The sequence below is a fragment of the Capra hircus genome, chromosome 22, assembly GCF_001704415.2.
Source record: "Capra hircus breed San Clemente chromosome 22, ASM170441v1, whole genome shotgun sequence".
In the NCBI taxonomy this organism is placed as follows: Eukaryota; Metazoa; Chordata; class Mammalia; order Artiodactyla; family Bovidae; genus Capra; species Capra hircus.
The window spans coordinates 49,927,358-49,944,613 of NC_030829.1; the positions used below are offsets into that span (position 1 = coordinate 49,927,358).

Below are 17,256 nucleotides of genomic sequence, written 5' to 3' on the forward strand. Positions count from 1 at the left end.
ACTGGCCTGCAGTCCTAATACTAGGCACAGAATCAGTGGGCAGTTACTGCTTAGGGGGTCTTGCTCTGTTCCCGGCTGGCAGGGAGCATTCTCTCATCCTGTCTGTCTGTGCCAGGGGCAGAGCGGGGTCCCAGGGCAACTTCAGAGAAATCTCAGGGATGCTGTCTCCCAATCACGAGTGTTTCAGTTTACCAAGTAATTCATTCCCATTCTCACTTCATCCTGGAGGTGGGGTTGGGCACTCATACAAGCCTTCAGAAGGGAGGAGACTGAGGCTCTGAGAGGCCCACAAGCTGCAGAGTCAGGACTGACACAAGCCCAGCCTTCTCCCAGCAGCAGGGAAGAGCCAGGAGCCTCCAGGACAGAAGTGATTGGACTGTGCAGGGGTGAGCTTACTGGCACTGGAGAAGTTTAAATAGAGACTGTGTAAGCCTTGAGGGTTGGGACTTGGGGCTGTCCTGCACACAGTGCCCGTTTAGCCCAGGGAAGTGAAATGAGCGGCTGCATAGGGCTGTATCTTGCCATTCCCAGCCCCACATAACGGTGCAACTCGACCTGGTTTCCATTCAGGATTTTTTCTTTCTCTCAGGACCTCGGGACCCAATCCCCCCAAAGGGGACCCTTGAAAGTAGTTGGAGCCCCTGGCCGTGTGAGTTCAGCTCCGCTGCCCTCTACAGCGGTCTCTGCTGAAGCCTGCCATCCCACCATTAAACCTGTGACTCCAGGCCTTAAGCCTGTTGAAGGTCGAGCCCCTGGAAGGGTCACACATGCGCCTGCCGGGGACTCTTCCTGCGAGTGCGGCGGAGAGGAGCACCGCAATCCGGGGCGTGCGGCAGGGCGCACATCGGGAACTCGGACCGCGGCTGGGGCGCGGGACGCGCGCGCCCGGGCTCTGCTCGGCCCCGCGGGCCGGCAGGGCGGGCTCAGGGCGGCGCGGGGACGAGGGGCGCGCGGGCACCGGCGGGCGCGTGGCCGCGGCGGGGGCGCGCGGGGGCGGGCCGGCCCGGGGGGTGGGGGACGGGGGAGGGCGGCGCCGGCAGGTTGGCGGCGGCCGCTATTTGAGCGCCGGTCGCGGACCCGGCGCTCAGAGCGCTTGGAGCCGGCGCGGCGGAGAGATCGCAGCGCGCACCCCGCAGAGGTGCTGCGGCTCGGGCAGCCCTGGAGGCCCGGCGCGAAGAAGGCGGAGGACGAGGAGAGGCGATTGCCGCCCGCCGCCCGTCACCCCCGACACACACCCAACCCGCCGCCGCCCCCCCTCCCCGCGGCGCCGCATCTTGAATGGAAACATGGCGGTGCCGGCTCGGACCTGCGGCGCCTCTCGGCCCGACCCGGCGCGGACCGCGCTCCGATGGCCCAGCCGCGGCTCCCGGCTCGGCCCCGGCGCCCGGCGCCCGGCGGCCGGTCCCCCGCGCCCGCTGGCGCTGCTTCTGCCTCCGCTGCTGCTGCTCCCGCTGCTCGCCGCCCCCGGCGCCTCAGCCTACAGCTTTCCTCAGCAGCACACGTAAGTGGCCTTGGCCCGCCGCGGGACCCCGGCCGAGCCCGGAGCCCCACTTCGCACCCACCCCCAGTCCCCGGCCCGCGCCCCACTCCGGGGCGGGGGCGCCGGGTCCTGCCGCCCGCTGCGCCCGGGGGCGGCGACCCTAAGCCCAGAGGGCGGGCAGCCGGGGTCCCGGAGCTTCTGGCTGCGTCGCGAAACTTCCCAGCGGTGCCTCTTCTCCCTCCCATCCCCCAAACCGCGCAGAAGGAGATCTCGTGGGGTGGGGGTGGGGGGTCCGAGCTTGCCAGCTGATTGCCTTGCAGCTGTCGGGGTGACAGGGGAGACCTGGGGTTGCGTGAGGGAGCGGCCAGAGACCCCCTGCCCTACGGAGTCGGAGCCCCGCGTCTGGCTCAGCCTTCCTCTCGGATAGGAAGCTGGCGCTTTAGACCCAAAGGTGGGGGATCCCTCCACACCTGTCTTCGCTGGCCTTTTTCCTTTGAGAAGCAGGGCAGGATGCAGAGAATGCGAGCACCTTACTGTGTGCCAAGTGCCACACAGGGGGTCAGTGTCCCTCCTGCCCGCCCGCCCCCCACTACACCTAGGGGAAAGGTCCCCTGGAGGTGAAGGTGCCAGAGTGGAGGCAGAGGGTGAATGACAGGGAGGCCCCCCCGCCTGCCCCTGCTGCTACTGCCAACAAGGCAATAGCAGCTTATGGCCCTGCCAGCTTCTGCTGGTCCTCTGTGGTCCTGAGCCTTCTCTCTCTTCCTGAGAGCCTGACAACTCGGGCATCCTCCTCTGGGCCAGCTTGGCCAGATGTGTTTGGGGTTGGGAATGGATATTCAGTGCGTGTGGCCTTTAGGACAGCAGCTGTCTGTGGGCATCGTGATGCAGCCTGTCAGTGCCTAGACACCCTTGTGGCTTTGGGGTATGGTGACCACCTTGCTGTCTGTTACGTGTCTCTGGGTCCAAGGAACCACCTGTCCCTGGACTCCTGCACCCAGTGGCCACACTGGGATTTGGGGAAATGAGTAACCAGGCTGCTTAGGGGCCGGGGGGTGGGGGGGCAGGGTCTGGCCTCGGGGAAAGGGCAAGACTGGCTCTGCGTCATTAGACCAGTTCTGCCCAAGGATAGGGGCCCCTGGTATTGCGTACTCTGGCTTGCAGGCTCTCCCAGATGAGGAAAAGCAAAACTCAGGAAAGGCTTTGCCCGAGTCTCTCTCCGTCTTGTCATTTCTCTCCTTGCACAGCCTGGCTGTGCTCAGGCGGGTGATCAGTAGGCAAATTACAGGTGCCGCACGGACGTGTCCTCTGTCAGCCGTCTGGATTTTTGTGTGTGTGTATGTGGGGTGTGCGCAGGTAGAAGAGAATCATATGGAAGTTCAGGGTTTGTGGGTGTGTTATTGTCTTTCATTTGCTGTGATGAAAATGGACTTCAGCCCCAATGTTTAAAAAGAACAAAAGCGTTATTTTTTTGTTGCTGTTCTTTCTTCCCCTCAAAGCCAAGACACAGCTGGTTTTCCCCCTCCCTGGGCCGATATGTAGCTCTTTGAGTGAAGGCTTAAGTAGATGTCTCTTTTCACCTCTTCCCACCTTGCTCACTCTCCTTGCGACCCGCAGTGGGTCAGATGGTTGCTGGACCTGTGATTTACACCTGTGAGACCCTGACCGGAGCGAACACCTGTCCCTCTGTCCCCAGTCAGAAGACGGGGAGGCGGGTGTGATGACAGCGGCACGTTTCCAGCTGGACGCTCGTCTCTTGTCAGTATAGTTGGAGCTGATTTGAGGGTTTGGGACATGTCTTGCAGCCCATAACTAGAGGATGAGAGTGGAGTGGGCTGGGGGCTGTGCGGCTCTGAGGGTCCAGGGGTGGGGACTAATGCTGCGACGACACGCAGCGCGGGCAGTGACAGCCAGCGCCCTTCAGCTGCCCTGGTCCCGCAGATGCCGACGCCCACTGATCCTTGGAGGGAGGAAGGGGAGGGGGTTGAGTGAGGGCCCCTCCCCCAGCCCTCTGCATGACCGGGCTTAGCTGGAGTTGAGACTTTTGTTGAGGTGACAGGAAAGGCTGAGGCTGCTGCCCTGGGGCTGCTCTGGCCGGTGGCCTCCGTGAACTCTCCTGGGTTAGCGTGGCCCGGCTAGGATACGACTTCCATACAGGTATAGGTGGCTTTCTATGGTGGGCAGTGGGACCCTCAGCCTTACGGCCCTAGGGTGACAGCGCCTCAGTGGAGAGGGCCCTGGACGCGAAAGTCATTTCCCCATTAGTGTCTGGCAGTGTGACAGGGCCCAGCTTTGCAAGCTGCTGGATTTTAAGCAAACGTGGGTTTGGGTCTGTAGTCGCTTTGGTGACATGGGTCTCTGCCCACCCGTCAAAGCAGACTCTGGCTGCTGCTGGATGGAGGAGGGCAGAGGAGTTACCGCTGGACGGAGGACAGGGCTTTGATTGGCGGGGGAGGTGCCCTCTCACCTCCCCTGGACCTGGATCCGGTTTTCAAACAAGGCCAGGGCCACAAGTGCTCAAGTGCATGTGTGTGTACGCGTGCCCTCGTGTGTCTGGGCTGAGGTGGGGCACATGGAGTCGGAGCACACGTTGCCCGTTTCACCTGCTTCCTCCTGTTCCCTGTTGCTGCTGGCTGAGGGGCGGCCCCAGCGCTTGGCCTTCCAGTGTCTTTTCCTTTCCCAGTTCTGGCAGTCTCCTTCCCCCTCCCTGCCCCCTCCTTGGGTCTCTCATCGCTTCTCTCACCCTCCCCCACTCCCTTGCCCATCCCTCTGGTCTCTCTGCGGCCACCTTGCCCTGCCCACCTCTTTTGTCATCTCTGTTGGACTGCTGTCCCCTGTCCTCCGGCCTCCTGGGTTTCTCTGTCTCCTGTTCCGTGAGGTCCGGGCTGAGCCGCTGGCTGCATCCTCTTAGTCCCACTCCTCCCCAGTGATGGTGCTGGCCCACACCTCCCTTCCTCTAGGGGATCCCGAGGGGTCTGGGCCCCCCAGCAGGTTAATGACAGCCAGGTTCATGTTCCTTTACCCGAGTGCCCATGATGGGGCATGCGTCAGTCTAGCTACGGTTAATGGTGGGTGACGTGTGTCTGTCTGGACCTCCAAGCCTGCGTCTTCACCTCCCTGTGGCTCCCCCTGTTAGAGGGAGGCAACATCACACATCTGGGTCCCCCGTTTCCCCAACAACCTGCCAACGGCTTTTGCAGGAAGGAGGAGGGGGTGAGGCTTCGCGATCTGCTGGCACTCCCACTGGCTCACATCTCGCCTAGTGCTCTTGATTCGGGGTGGAGGGAGCCTTGGCTGTGGTCCACCCCCAGGACTCACCTTTTTTGGGCCAACTCTGCCAGGCTGAGCCCTGAGATGGGAGTAGCCTGTTTGAAGACGAGCCCCTCCTAGTGTGCGTGTAAACTTCCTCCCGAGTCCCTGGCACACTGGTGGCTCCAAGGAGAGACTGACTCACAAGTGGAGTGAGCCCTTGGTGCCACCCTCTCCGCTGCCCCCCACCCCCGCGGTGTGCAGGGGTCAGCCAGCTCTCGGGAGGAGGCAGTTTGGGGACACGGTGGGTGTCAGGTGTGGGTCCTGAAGGCTCAGCTTTGGTCTCCAGATCTGACCTTCTCCATTGGGGTGACCTTGCCTCTGTTTCCCCAAATAAGATAGTAGAGAATCTGCTTAAGAGGCTAATGGTGAGAATTAATGGGGAAGGGTGTCACCTCTGGCCGGCAGGAAGTGTTCTGGCACAGGTGGGAGTCCTGGCAGCTATTGATAACATTAACATCTACCCCTGATGCTACAGCATGCTGGGCCCCCACCCGCCAATCTTTCCAGGTTGTTCCCATGGGCTGAGCACCTCCCTGTCTTTCTGCTTTGTTATGCTGTCCCCTCATCACTGCCTGCTTTTCTCAGGGGTTAGATCCTTCCTGCAGGGTCTCACACCCACACTCTCTGGAGGTCTCTGGGTTGTGCCACTAGCTCAGGCTGTACCCACCTACCAGAGATATCATCTCTGTGAGGAAGCGCACTGGGCTGCTTCCCTCCTTCCCTGAAGCCCACCTTGACTAAAGGTGGAATGTCACCAGGCCAGTGGTGGCCTCCCCTCACTGAGCTTGGGCCAAGCCCCTTATGCACATTACGTCCTTGACCTCAGACCCCATGGTCATGCCCATCCTGCAGATGGGGAGACTAAGACTCAGAACGATGGAAGAACCTGCCCAAAGCCCCATAAGGACCAGGGCAGGGAGAGGACTGATCTTTCAGATGCTTAGGTGTCCTGGGCTTAGGTGGCCCAGGAAGTTGGGATGGAGATGCAGAACTTGGGTATTTGGGAGAAAATGAAGACACATGAAACGCACCTTGGCTCCCAGCTATAACCTCTCCTGCTCTGTCCCTCTGTTCTCTTCTGGGTCTCAGGCAACCCTGAGAGGGCCTTCCAGGGCCCTGCCAGTCCAGTGCTCAAGGCCCCTGTGCCTACCTCCACCCCCTCCCACTTGTACACAGGAGATCATGGAGCGGCCCCCCCACCCCAGCCCAATGCGGGATTTTCCTTTTTCGGGGCTTTGAGCCACATGCCAGGCATGCCTGTCATGGAGGGATAGGCAAGAAGGACTTCATCTCAAGACCTTGAGATGCCGTCTCCCTCTCCAGATTCCAGTAAGGTTCCAGAGAGAAAGGTCAGGGGTGAGTGGGATGAGGATTGTTCATGGAAACCTGAGGCTGGATGCTCTAGGGCCACGGCAGTTTTTTCAAGCCTGAGGGGACTTCAGAGGACTTGGACCTTAATAGATGCTTGCGTTTTCTTGCTGTTTGAACATGTGAGGCCTGGGGGGCTGGGGAGCCAGGGTTCTATCTGCTAAGAAACTGTTCAAGGGGCAGTTGGAGGCTTGGGAGTCAAAGCAGGCAGGCATGTGGTGTGCGCCCTCCCTTGGAGAGTGGTGCTGTCTATGGGTTGGGAGTGGTCTCTTTCTTTCTCCCTCCCCTTCCAGCACCCACCCACCCTACCCAATTCCATCCTCAGGGGCTTCCAGATTCAAGATCTGCCTCGGAAACAGGTGACCTCTGTCCTAAGTGAGGGCTCAGGGCCTTAGGTCTGGGGAGGGGGACCAGGGCCTGGGGTGCTCTAAAGACGAGGGTGGGGGCCCTTCCCACTGCTGGCTGCATCAGTTCAACCAACGGGGGAGCCTCTCTTCGTGTCAAGTTGGTTTTTTTTTTTTTCCTGGTGCCTACTGTCTAAACAAGAAGCTACAGAATCAATATTCGTATTCCCAGAGGGAGGTGTATGTGTGGTTTTTACTTTTTTTCCTTTCCCTCCCTCTCTTGTCCTGTGTAACCCAAAGAGCCTCCCGAGCTGTCTGTGGCTAAGAGGAGGATGGAGGAGTTGGTGGTGCAGGTGGCCATGTGGATCGAGCTGCCCCTGGGGGGCTTACAAGGGACTCAAGGATGCTGTCATTTAGGTCCACACCAGCAGGACCTGGGACAGTGCTCAACCAAGCCCTGTGCGGCCACTGGCCGCTGTGGGACTCAAGCAGTTGGTTTAGTGTCCCTGGCCTAGGTCCTGCTATGGATCACCTAGTTCCCCTCCCTCCTCACCTGGGCCCCCTCTTCCTGGGACTAGTCCAGCCTGCTGGGCCCCTGGCCACTGCTGGTGCCGATGACTGAGCCTGTGAAGGATCTGGCCTTACAGAGCAGGAAAGCCTGTGTACCTGGGGTTACGTGGAGGGAAATCTTCAACACGGGGAACCTGAGGATCCCCACCTTGGGTTGGCCTGGTACTGGGGGCCTCTGTCAAAGGCAGTCCCAACCCGATTCTCTCAGTTGGTAGCGTGCATTGTGGTGACCTTGGACAGTCTCATCCACCCCCCTGGGCCTCAGTTTCCTCTTTTCCATGGCTCTTCTGAGTCTGACATTGGCAGTGCCTTAAGAAGACAGGTCCAGGATTTTCCTGCTCCACTGCACACTCTGCTCCAGCTGTGGGGGGAGGCCTGACCCCAGCCTGAGTCCCACCTCCCCAGTGTGAGGAGCCTGCACCTCCCATACTGGCCTCTGGTCACACCTTGGGTGTCTGGAAACAGCTTCTCAGACTGACCCACTTTGAGCTGTGATCAGCCTAATTGTTTAGCTGAGAGGGAGGGGTCCCGGAAGTCTTTCCCGCTGATTATTAACCATCTCTCCCTACCTTGGAAATGACTCATTAAACAAAGGGAAAAGAGGTGGGTAAGAAGGAGAAGTCACCCCCTCTGTCTCTCTTTCCTGCTCCCCTTAGACCCTGGGCACCTTGTTCCTGCCTGGGTGCCTTTCTTTCCTGCTGGATGAATCTTTCTGAACGAGTCCCCTCTAGACATACACAGAAGCTCTGCCACGCCTCTCACCAGCTGTGTAACTTTGTGAGGCTCCTCAGCCTCTCTGGGTCTTGGGCCTCGTCTGTAAAATAAGGTTCCTGTGATTGTGCTGCCTCATTGGGTTGGGATGTGAAAGGTCATGAGGGATAAATGACAAGGGCAGGGTATTCTTATTGGATCTCTGAGGGTTCTCGGTCTAGCTGGGCCCATACTCCAAGTGCTGGGCACCTGTCCTATTGCCCATAGCGCCTACCACCCAGCCAGGCCCTGAGACTCCATTGTGGTTTCTGGGTCCTTTCTCCTGTGCTTGGCCCTTGCCGTGGCCTGTGTGCACATGTAAGGTTATGTATGGAAGTGTCTGCATATTTGTGCTTTTATGTATGTTTGTACACATTTGTTGGATATGTTCATGTGTGTGCAGACTTGTGAGACTGTCCATTTGTATATGAAGATGTGCTTGTGTCGGTGCATGTGAATATGTGCCCGTGTGTGTGTTTCATGCATATGTGCAGGTTGTGTGTACATGCACGCACATGTGTGTACACAGGTGTTAAGTGTGTGCCTATGAATGTGAATGTAGGTGTGTGTGCTTCTGTGTGAGTGTGCATAGGTAAGTGTGGACATATGTATGGTTTATCTCTGCACCCAGAATGCTCTCCCAGTGCCCACCTTCTGCGCCCGCCTTTGAGGTTAATGCCAGGACTCTGCTGGGCAAATGCTGGCAGCCGGAAATAAAGCGGCCTGGTTGTCAGGACCAGTGTTGTGCAAACTTTTATGTCAAGAACAGCCTGAGTTAAGGCTGAGCTGGGAAGTTTGATCATCTACCAACTGGCTCGCTGACAGTCTGCAAAGGCAACACACAGAAGCTGCATCCTTGTAATTCAAATTTTTGCAAATCGAATGGTTATTTAGATGCACCACAGGACTTGGGACTCTGAGAAGCTTGGTGAGTCCTTTGTGAAGCGCAGCATCTTTGCTAACAGCCTTTCCCAGGTGGAATCTGGATGGGGGGTGGGGAGCGAGTGGAGGTCATAGCTTAGGCAGAGTGGGAACCCTCGCTGTGTGACCTTGGCCTGGCGTGTTTTTCTCTAGGAGTGGGTGCTGCTCGCTTGCACACTGAAGGGAGGGAGACTGGCCTCCCGTGAAGCATCTGCTGTGGGTTTGGGGTTCTCGCTCTTAGCAAGACATTTGTACAGTCAGCTGCAGGCATGATTCGGGTATAAAAGCTTCGACTTGATGATGCCCGCATGTTCCTCTATTTGGGATGCCTCCAGCAAAGCTCTTCTTTTCAAGGATGAATTTTTGCCTTCTGGGTCTTTGTAAGCAAGGCAGCCTGGGTGTCCTGTGCTGGGTGCTGGCCTTTAGGCTATGTGGGCCCTGAACTGATGGGTTGTGATGCCTAAGAGAACTGCAAGTTTTGCTTTCCTGGCATTCTCAAAGCCTTTATATTGTCAGTGCTTGGACGCCCCAGCAGCCTAGGTATCTTGGGAGGCTTCTGCAGAGGGCTGGGGTGCCTACAGGGCCTGTGAGGGTAGGGATCCTGCCACGACAGTCTCTTTGGGCAGATAATGGGCCTTGCCTGAGTCCCTGATTTGGGAAGGAATATCCCAGCCACAGAAGCCCTTGGGAACCTAGATGCCTCCATTGTACAGAGAGAGAAATTGACATCTGAGTGCCAGGAATGAGCCTTCAGGCCCCACATTTCCGCTGGCTACACACAGTCTGTGGGCAGGGCCCAGGTTCCCACCTGGGGCTCAATGCAGGCTGCCCAAAGTGTGGCCCCCATTCAGCCATCCTTGCACCAAGATGTACAACTGATTCTCTTAAATAAAAACATCCTTGACATGACTTGGGAGCGATCTGAGGCCTCCTTTGGCAAACCCGCGGAGCAAGGTGCCTGTGGTGTGGGACCGCAGTTCCTGGTGTTTCTCTGGGGCAGACCTTGTTGGTGCCCTTGTGCCATCTTAGAGTTAGCGAGGCTTTCAGGGGACCCTTGAGAAGGACACCTTGTTGCCAGGTGGGCATGCATGGGCTGGGGTGTTCCTGAGATGGGTGGAGACCCCTGACTCTGCTGCGAGTTTCCAGCCTGACGTGGCCAATGTGGCATTTTAGCCTTGGTAACTTCCCTGCTCAGTGCATGTTCTCCTACCTCCCGAGTCGCCTGAAATGCTACATTTGAAGCCTTAAAGGTCAGGCCTGGTGCTGCCACTGGTTCCAACAAACAAACAACAAAACAACCCACCTCAGCCCTGCCCCCAACTTCACTTATTGGAAAACAGAAGTGAGCTGGCAGAATAGGCCTCCATGCAGGGGCCTTTCCTAGATGGGCATTTCTCCTCCCTGTGAGCAGAGGCTGGGGTGGGCATGGTGGGAACCCAGGCGTCTTCCCTTCCTTTCCTGGACCTGTCAGGCATGCTCTAGTGTCTTTCACTGAGAGTTAGCTATGACCTTGAACCCCAGAAGCCTGCTGTGGGCAGAGCTCTGCTTCTCACCTAGCATTTGGGGTCCTTCCTGGGCTGGCTCTGGCTCTGGCCACTAGCTCTTTGACTAGACTCCAGCCAGGCCAAGCCACTTGCAGGTCCTAGTAGGAACTCTGGCCTCTCTGCCTCCTGGCTGTGTCCCTATTTTAGACTGGCCTGCTCAGCCTGAGTATTGAGCCAAGAAGCCTTCCAGATCATTGCTCCCTACTCCTTGTGGGTCTTTCCTCCAACCTTGTACCTCCCCCAACTCCCAGCTCTGTGCTCACTTTGTAGGGGCCTTCCAGGAGTAAGGCATTGACCTAACTACTAATACTTCAAAAGCTGAGTCCAAGGAATGGCTGCTAGGAAAAGAGGCTGCTTCTGTGCACACCTTGGCAATCCTAGCATATTAATTTTTTTCATCATGGTTAGGCCCTCTGACAGGGAACCCAGAGGTGGGTACGGACAGGTTGTCATCAAGGACCAAGGCTTCACCTGCACTCTGCTTGGTTGGTCTTTTGGTGTGGCTGTCTGTCCTTGACTGACTTCCCTCATGGCAATAAGATGGCTGCCACAGCTCCAGGCATCACATGTACCAGACATTAGGAGTAAAACAGGAGATGTTTCCTCTGAGTTCCCCTTAAAAGAAGGCTGGGAAACCTAAGCCAGAAGCCCCTAGCCAAATTCCTCTCACACCTCATTGGGTAGCACTGGGTCACATGTACACTCTAAACCAATCACTGACAATCAGGAAGGTACATTGTGATTGGCTCAGGCTAATCAGGATTTACCCTTGAGTTAAGGACGGGGTCACCTTGGGGCTGGAGGCGGCAGAGATTCTTGCAGACTTGGGTTTTGCTAGCGAGAAGAGGGGTAGTGTAGAACATGGAGAAGCAGGATCTGTTTCAGGGTCAGACAAGAGGACTGACAAGAGGAAGGAGGAAGGGAGAGGAAGGGAGAGTGTTCACGTTTGAGGAAACATTTGTAAAGGAAGTAATTTTAACCACATCATCAATCACTGTGATCTGAGCCCCAGGTGCTGTATTTCACATATGCTAACAAATGAAATAAATTCATTTTTAGTCCCATTTCACAGACAAGAAAAATTGAGGTTCAACAAGGCCAAGTGATGCTGAAATCACACAGATGGTGAGTGGTGAAGGCAGGATTCACACCCCTGCACTTTGGTCTGAGCACTCAGCCATTGCGGTACACAGTCCTACAGCCCACCTCCTCCAGAGAGCCTCCCACACAGGACCCTCAGGGTACCCCACACTCCCGCACTCTTCCATCACTCCCGTCCCTCTGCCCTTCTTGTCTCAGTTTCCTCCTACTCCACCTCAGCCCTCTCTAGCTTACTGTGGGAATCTAGGCAAGCCACAAGCTCTGCTCCTCCCAGCCTCAGTGTCTTCAGCATTCCCAGGACCCTCTAGAGTGATGCATTCTTCTGCAGCTGATGACAGTGCTCTCCTGCCACCCCATCTGCAGAGCTGCCACCTCTGTCCTACCCTTTAAGCTCGTGCTAGGAAGACCATGGCCGAGGGGGCTGCTTCTGATCGGCGCAGTGACAGGCCCAGGAGGGGATCTCTGCCCTCAGGATGCACAGCACCACCCTAGAGGTTTAACAAGCACTTCTTATGAACTGAACATGGAGTAAGCCTGAGAGAGGTTGGGTGGGTTGCACAGGGCCCTGCCAGCCCTAAGCAGGACCCCACCTATGGTCTGGCCGGCCTCTGCCTGTCCCCTAGTGCTTGACTGGCAGTCGTCTATTTCATGAAGCCTCCTCTGACTTCCCTGGGCAGGTCAGGGGCTTCCTAGGTGCCCCTGAATTCTCCCCTGTTCTTTTCCTGCAATAGACCTGCTGCCTCCCCTTCCATGCTGCATGCCTGGAGGGGGCAGGGGTCACAACCACCTGTCGTCGGCCAGAGCTTCAGGCTAGCACACACCAAGTGCTCACAAAATATTCGCTGAACTGAGAGTCAGCACAGGTGTCTACAGGTCAAGCTACTTATGTCTCTTTAAGCTGGACCAGCTTTTACAGGTTCTGGGACAGGTTCCCATGTGGCCCTGGGTTTGTTGTTGCGACAGGACAGAGGCCACCTCACGCAAGGGCTCTCTTACAAGGGATGCCCCAGCTTGAGGACTGCCTCCTGGGGGAAAGAGATGCAGGTGAGGTCCAGGACTCCATGGGCTGTATTATTTAATTGGGTGGGATAGGGCCTGGGCATCAGCATTTTTCCAGAGCTGCTGCAGATGAGCCAAGGTAGAAAGCTACAGCCATAGAGAAGGGGAAGGTAAACACAGGAGCCCTCCCCCTGCCCTGCTCTGCCCGCAAGGAGAACTGAGGCTTCCAGAGGAATGGGGTGGGGGCTGGTGTACTGGTCCTGGGGAGTCTCCTGGCCCTGGTACCTGTGGGGCCAGCTGTTCACAGGTGTGGGTACATGTGGCCAGTGGCTGGAGTGTGCAGCCTGTTTCAGGGCGATCACCTGGCCGCCTCAGCTGGCTGCCCTGTCCCTTCCTGACTGCCCCTCTGTGTTGATACTTTCTCGGGCCTCATCTGTACTTCTGACCACTCCATGCCCCTCCCATGTCTCAGGACCTGCCTCCTGATGGCCCGGCGCCACCTAAGTCCCCTCCCCAAACCTGAGCTGTCTGCGCACAGTCCATGGGAGAGATCATCAGGGAGGAAGAAATAGAAGCGAGGCCAGAAAAACGATAACCACACATGAGTGGTGCACTAGGCAGCGTCTGAGGGGTGATGAGATGCAGGCCTTGGTGGGCTGGGGGAGGTGGGGTAGAGCTCCTGCTCCAGACTGGATTCTGACAGGGCCTCTCAGGGTCCCCAGCCATTCCTGAGGCCTTGGGTGCCCCCGCCCCACCCCAAGTCAGGGCTCTGGGGGCCCCAGGGAGAGTACCAGGACCCATCTTTCTCTGAGAGCAAGCGCTGATGGGGAACAAGGACAAGGGGTGGGGGAGAGGCTTGCCCATGTGGATCCAGCCTCAGTTCTGCAAGCTCCAGGCAGGCCCCATCCGTCTCGTGCTGCTGAGCTCCATGAGGCTGCAGTACCCCTGCGTGCTGCCTCGTAGGAGCCCATGACTGGGGCTCTGCCTGCCTCGTGCCCCGCAGCCCCACATTCCCTGGCACAGAGTGGCTGGGGAGGGGTGGCGGGGAACAATCCCGGAGGCCGTTAAGTCAAGTGATTTACATGGCTTCCGAGCCAGCACTGGGGGAAATATATTTCACAGGTGATTTCCAGACTGCTGGCATATGCAGGAGGCCATTACTCTAAAACGCAGAAGGGTGGGGACATCACGGAGCCATCTAGAGGGACCCGGAGCCGTGGGCTTTGTTGGCCTCACTGCACCATCTGCCTGCTGCTTGCAGGAAAGCATGGTCCGGGGATGGGGGTCGAGGAGGGGAGGAGCTGGGGCTCATAAAGAGAGCCCCATATGTGACTGTGAGTCATTTCGTTCCTCAGTTTTCTAATCTCTAAAATGGGATCCTATTTTCTATATTTTATGATTATGAGCATGCGTGCATGCATACTCAGTCACTCAGTTGTGTCTGACTCTGTGCAACCCCATGGGCTGTAGCCCTCCAGGCTCCTCTGTCCATGGGATTTCCCAGGCAAGAATACTGGAACGGGTTGCCATTTCCTTCTCCAGGGGATCTTCCTGACCAGGGATTGAACCCGGGTTTTCCTGCATTGGCAGGCAGATTCTTTACCACTGAGCCACGTGGGAAAGCCATGATTGTAAGCATAGAGCAGGTCAAATGCCAGGGCAAAGGTGACCGCAGGTCAGTGCAAGGGGGCCACACGGCTTTTGGACAGCCTATGGGTTTGGTCCTACCTGAGACTCCTCCTCGGTTCATCGTCTTCCAGACGGTGCCTCCCCCGCTGCGGGCACATTTGTTCCCTCCACAGACACTCGCCACAACCTGCCGTTCATTCATTCTTTCCACGCTCGTGAGCATCTGCCGTGCACCAGGCACTGATGAGGACAGGCATACAGCAGTCTGGGGAGATGAGGTAGACAGAGGACATGCTGTGTTGGGAGGTGACAAACACCGTGCAGAAGGGACAGGATGAATTTGGGAGAGGGGTTAACTAGAGGGGCAGGTCAGAGTGGGCCTCACTGAAACATGAGGGAAACCTGGAAGGATGGGAGAGTGGGAGCCACATGAGTATCTGGGAGGAGAGTGTTCCAAGCAGAGGAATGGCCAGTGCAAAGGCCCTGAGGTGGGATGTGGTTGAGCAGGAGGAGGATGGGAGGTGGGGAGGTCAGAGGGCAGCAGGGACCCGGACAGACTGGGCCATTAAATTAGCATGACTTTGAACTGGGCGCCCCGGGAGAGGTGTGAACAGGGGAGCACCAGGGTGGTGGCTGTGGTGGTGGTGAGACATACCAATGGTCTGGGTATGAGAAAGGAAAAGGTGTGTCAGGAGATGTCAGGCAACTGGCTTGAGCAGCTGGAAGGACGGTTTTCACCAGGTAAGCTGGAGGAGGCTGGGGAAGAGTCAGTCCAAGGGACCAGCAGGTATTGGACACACTGAGTTTGAGATGCGGACTAGGCGTCCAAATGGAGAGGTGTCAAAGCTGGATATGCGTGTGTGCCTCTGGAGAGGGCCTGGAGGAGCTGAGCCTCCCAGGCTGGGTGCCGAGGACCAAGTGGAGAACCCTGCTCTTTGAACCCTTAGTTTCATCATCCGCTAACTGTGGCCACTCTCCTCCTCTTCCCGCCACTGTTGGGAGCTCTCCATCCTTCGCTCACCATGTCCTTAGGACGGAATGCTGCGGGCGTCAGTGTGCAAGCCGCCTGCTCGGTGGCTGTGGTCGGTCTGTGGTGTTCACAGGGCATCATCCCGTGCTGAGCTCACCGCGGAGCCTTCCTTGCACGTGCTGCGCCCTCTGTCTGAACTGCCCTGCTGCTCTGCAATGCCGCCTTTACCTGCCAGAGCCCTAGGTGGGTCGGACCTCTTGCTGTGCAGTCCACACCCCCACCAGACTCCTCCTCCCTTCATGTACTGAGTCTGGATCAGATCAGATGCCTTCTCTGGTTGAATTCCAAGTTCCAGCCTGCATCTGCCCTGCTCACCACTGTGTCCCTTCCCCATGTCCAGCCTGGAGCCTGGCTTAGTAACTGTATACATGAATGAATAAGTGGGGAGTGAGGGAGCTAGTAGGGATTTGTAGGTTGGAAACATCTCCAGAGTATTTTGTCTGTGGTAAGCCCTGCTGAGTTGGCCCACCTGCTACTCATCAAGCCAGCTCTGAGGACAACACAGGCTCACCCAGCAGTGGCTCTTCTTGGGATGGCCGCCACCCCGGGACTTCTCAGGAGGAGGTGGGGCCGCTAGGGTGGCACCTGAAGGCCCCTACTCGCCGTGTCTCGCAGAGGGAATTTACATTGCTTACGGATTCACCATAGAGTGTGGAGAGAAAAGGCAAACGAGCACTTGCATTTGATTTACAGGCAGCTTGGCTTGCACTGAGAAGCCCGGAGCTCACTAGTGAGGAGCAGATCCCAGAGGAAGTGGGCATCTACCCTGTCGTGGGAGGGATTGGACGGAGCTAGAGCTGTGCGCTGCTGAGACATCGTTCCTGCAGCAGGGTGGCTTTGTTGGGGTAAAAGGAAGGACTCTCCGATTGCCCAGCTTTGGCTTGCTTGGGGAGGCAGTGAGGGCCCTGATTTGGAATGGACCCCTTCTCTATGGTGGAAAAGGTCATAGATGAGGAGTGGCCCTTATGGCACCCTATTTCCTAAATCTTGGCCGTTGAAGCCCACTTTGGGATTAAGAAAGCTGGATCACCTAGGAACAGAGCCTGGGCTCTGGAGCCACCCTCTGCAGGGTTCAAATACTGGTTGAGCACAGACTAGCTGTGTGGCCTTGGTCGTTGTCCATGAAGTGGGCTTGAACCAGTTCGCACCGAGCCAGGGGTGCTGTGAGACTTCAGTGAGCTCACACAGGAACCCCCAGCACACAACAGGTGCTTTGCATCCTAAGTTCCTTTCCTCAGTGCTCTACCTACTGAAGTTGGAAGCTTTTTCTTGCCCTCCCCTCCAGCCTCTCCCCCACTGTAGAGAGAGGTGGACACTGTAGAGAGCAGGGGTGGGGGGTGCGGGCGGGCACCAATCTGGTAATGGGAGAATGTTCAGGGAAATGTATCCCCAAGCATTTCCAGAAGACCCTTCTTTGCTGTCCGGCAAGCGAAGTTCTTCAGGGAGCTTGGTGAGGGGAACCAGACTGCAGCCCCAACCTAATGCAAGGGTCAGTAAAGTGGAGTAAGGACTATGGGTTTGAGGGGAGGGTGGAGAGAAATCCAGGAAGACTTCCCACCAGAGGTGACTTGGCCAGGTAGAGGAGGCGCAAAACCAGAGAACAAAGCTGGCTGTGATGAGTTAAGTTCTTTTCTGGTCTTGGCTCCACCTCTCTTTTGCACCTGCATGTCCTATGGGGCCCTGCCAGCTTCCATGGAGTCAGGGGTGGGATTTCTTCCCTGAGAAGGAATAGAAGACTGTGAGAGGGGTTTCTGTCCTCCTCGAGGCAGGAGGCCATGTCCAGGACATAAATGGAAGACGGCTATTTGTGGCTCAGAGAGGATTTGACTCATGCTGGAGGGTGGGGAGGAGGTACGTGAGGGGAGATGGGATGTGTGAATCACAGAATCCAGCCTGAGTGGTTGATGACACGTGGACAGGGCCTCTCTTGCACCTCCAATCAGGCTTCAGCTACTGGCGTGGGGCAGGAGCAGGCACCTGGAGCTCCCAGGTTCCCCCCTACTCTCCTGGTGACCACCACAGGCACCTCAACACTACTGGCCACCTCATGAGAACAGGCTTGGGTGTGGCTCTTCCATCACTGGACCTGGTGGTGTCAATATACCAGCCCTGCCTCCAGGAGCCAGCCTCACTGAACCTCAGTGTGCTAGGTTGTTAAATGGGTCTGGTCCCTTTTGCCTTGTACCTGACTACCTGGGGGAACATGCTAGG

At 57.2% G+C, this 17,256-nt stretch overlaps 1 protein-coding gene across 2 annotated transcripts in view; it reads left to right on the plus strand.

The window, feature by feature from the left end:
• CACNA2D2 (calcium voltage-gated channel auxiliary subunit alpha2delta 2) overlaps nucleotides 1,091–17,256 on the plus strand; it is a 139,529-nt gene continuing 123,363 nt past the window's right edge. For both annotated transcript variants that reach the window (XM_018067096.1, XM_018067094.1), the window contains exon 1: nucleotides 1,091–1,501. In XM_018067096.1, coding sequence (XP_017922585.1) covers nucleotides 1,287–1,501 — 215 coding nt within the window. In that variant the 5' untranslated portion in view covers nucleotides 1,091–1,286. The remainder of the gene's footprint in view (nucleotides 1,502–17,256) is intronic.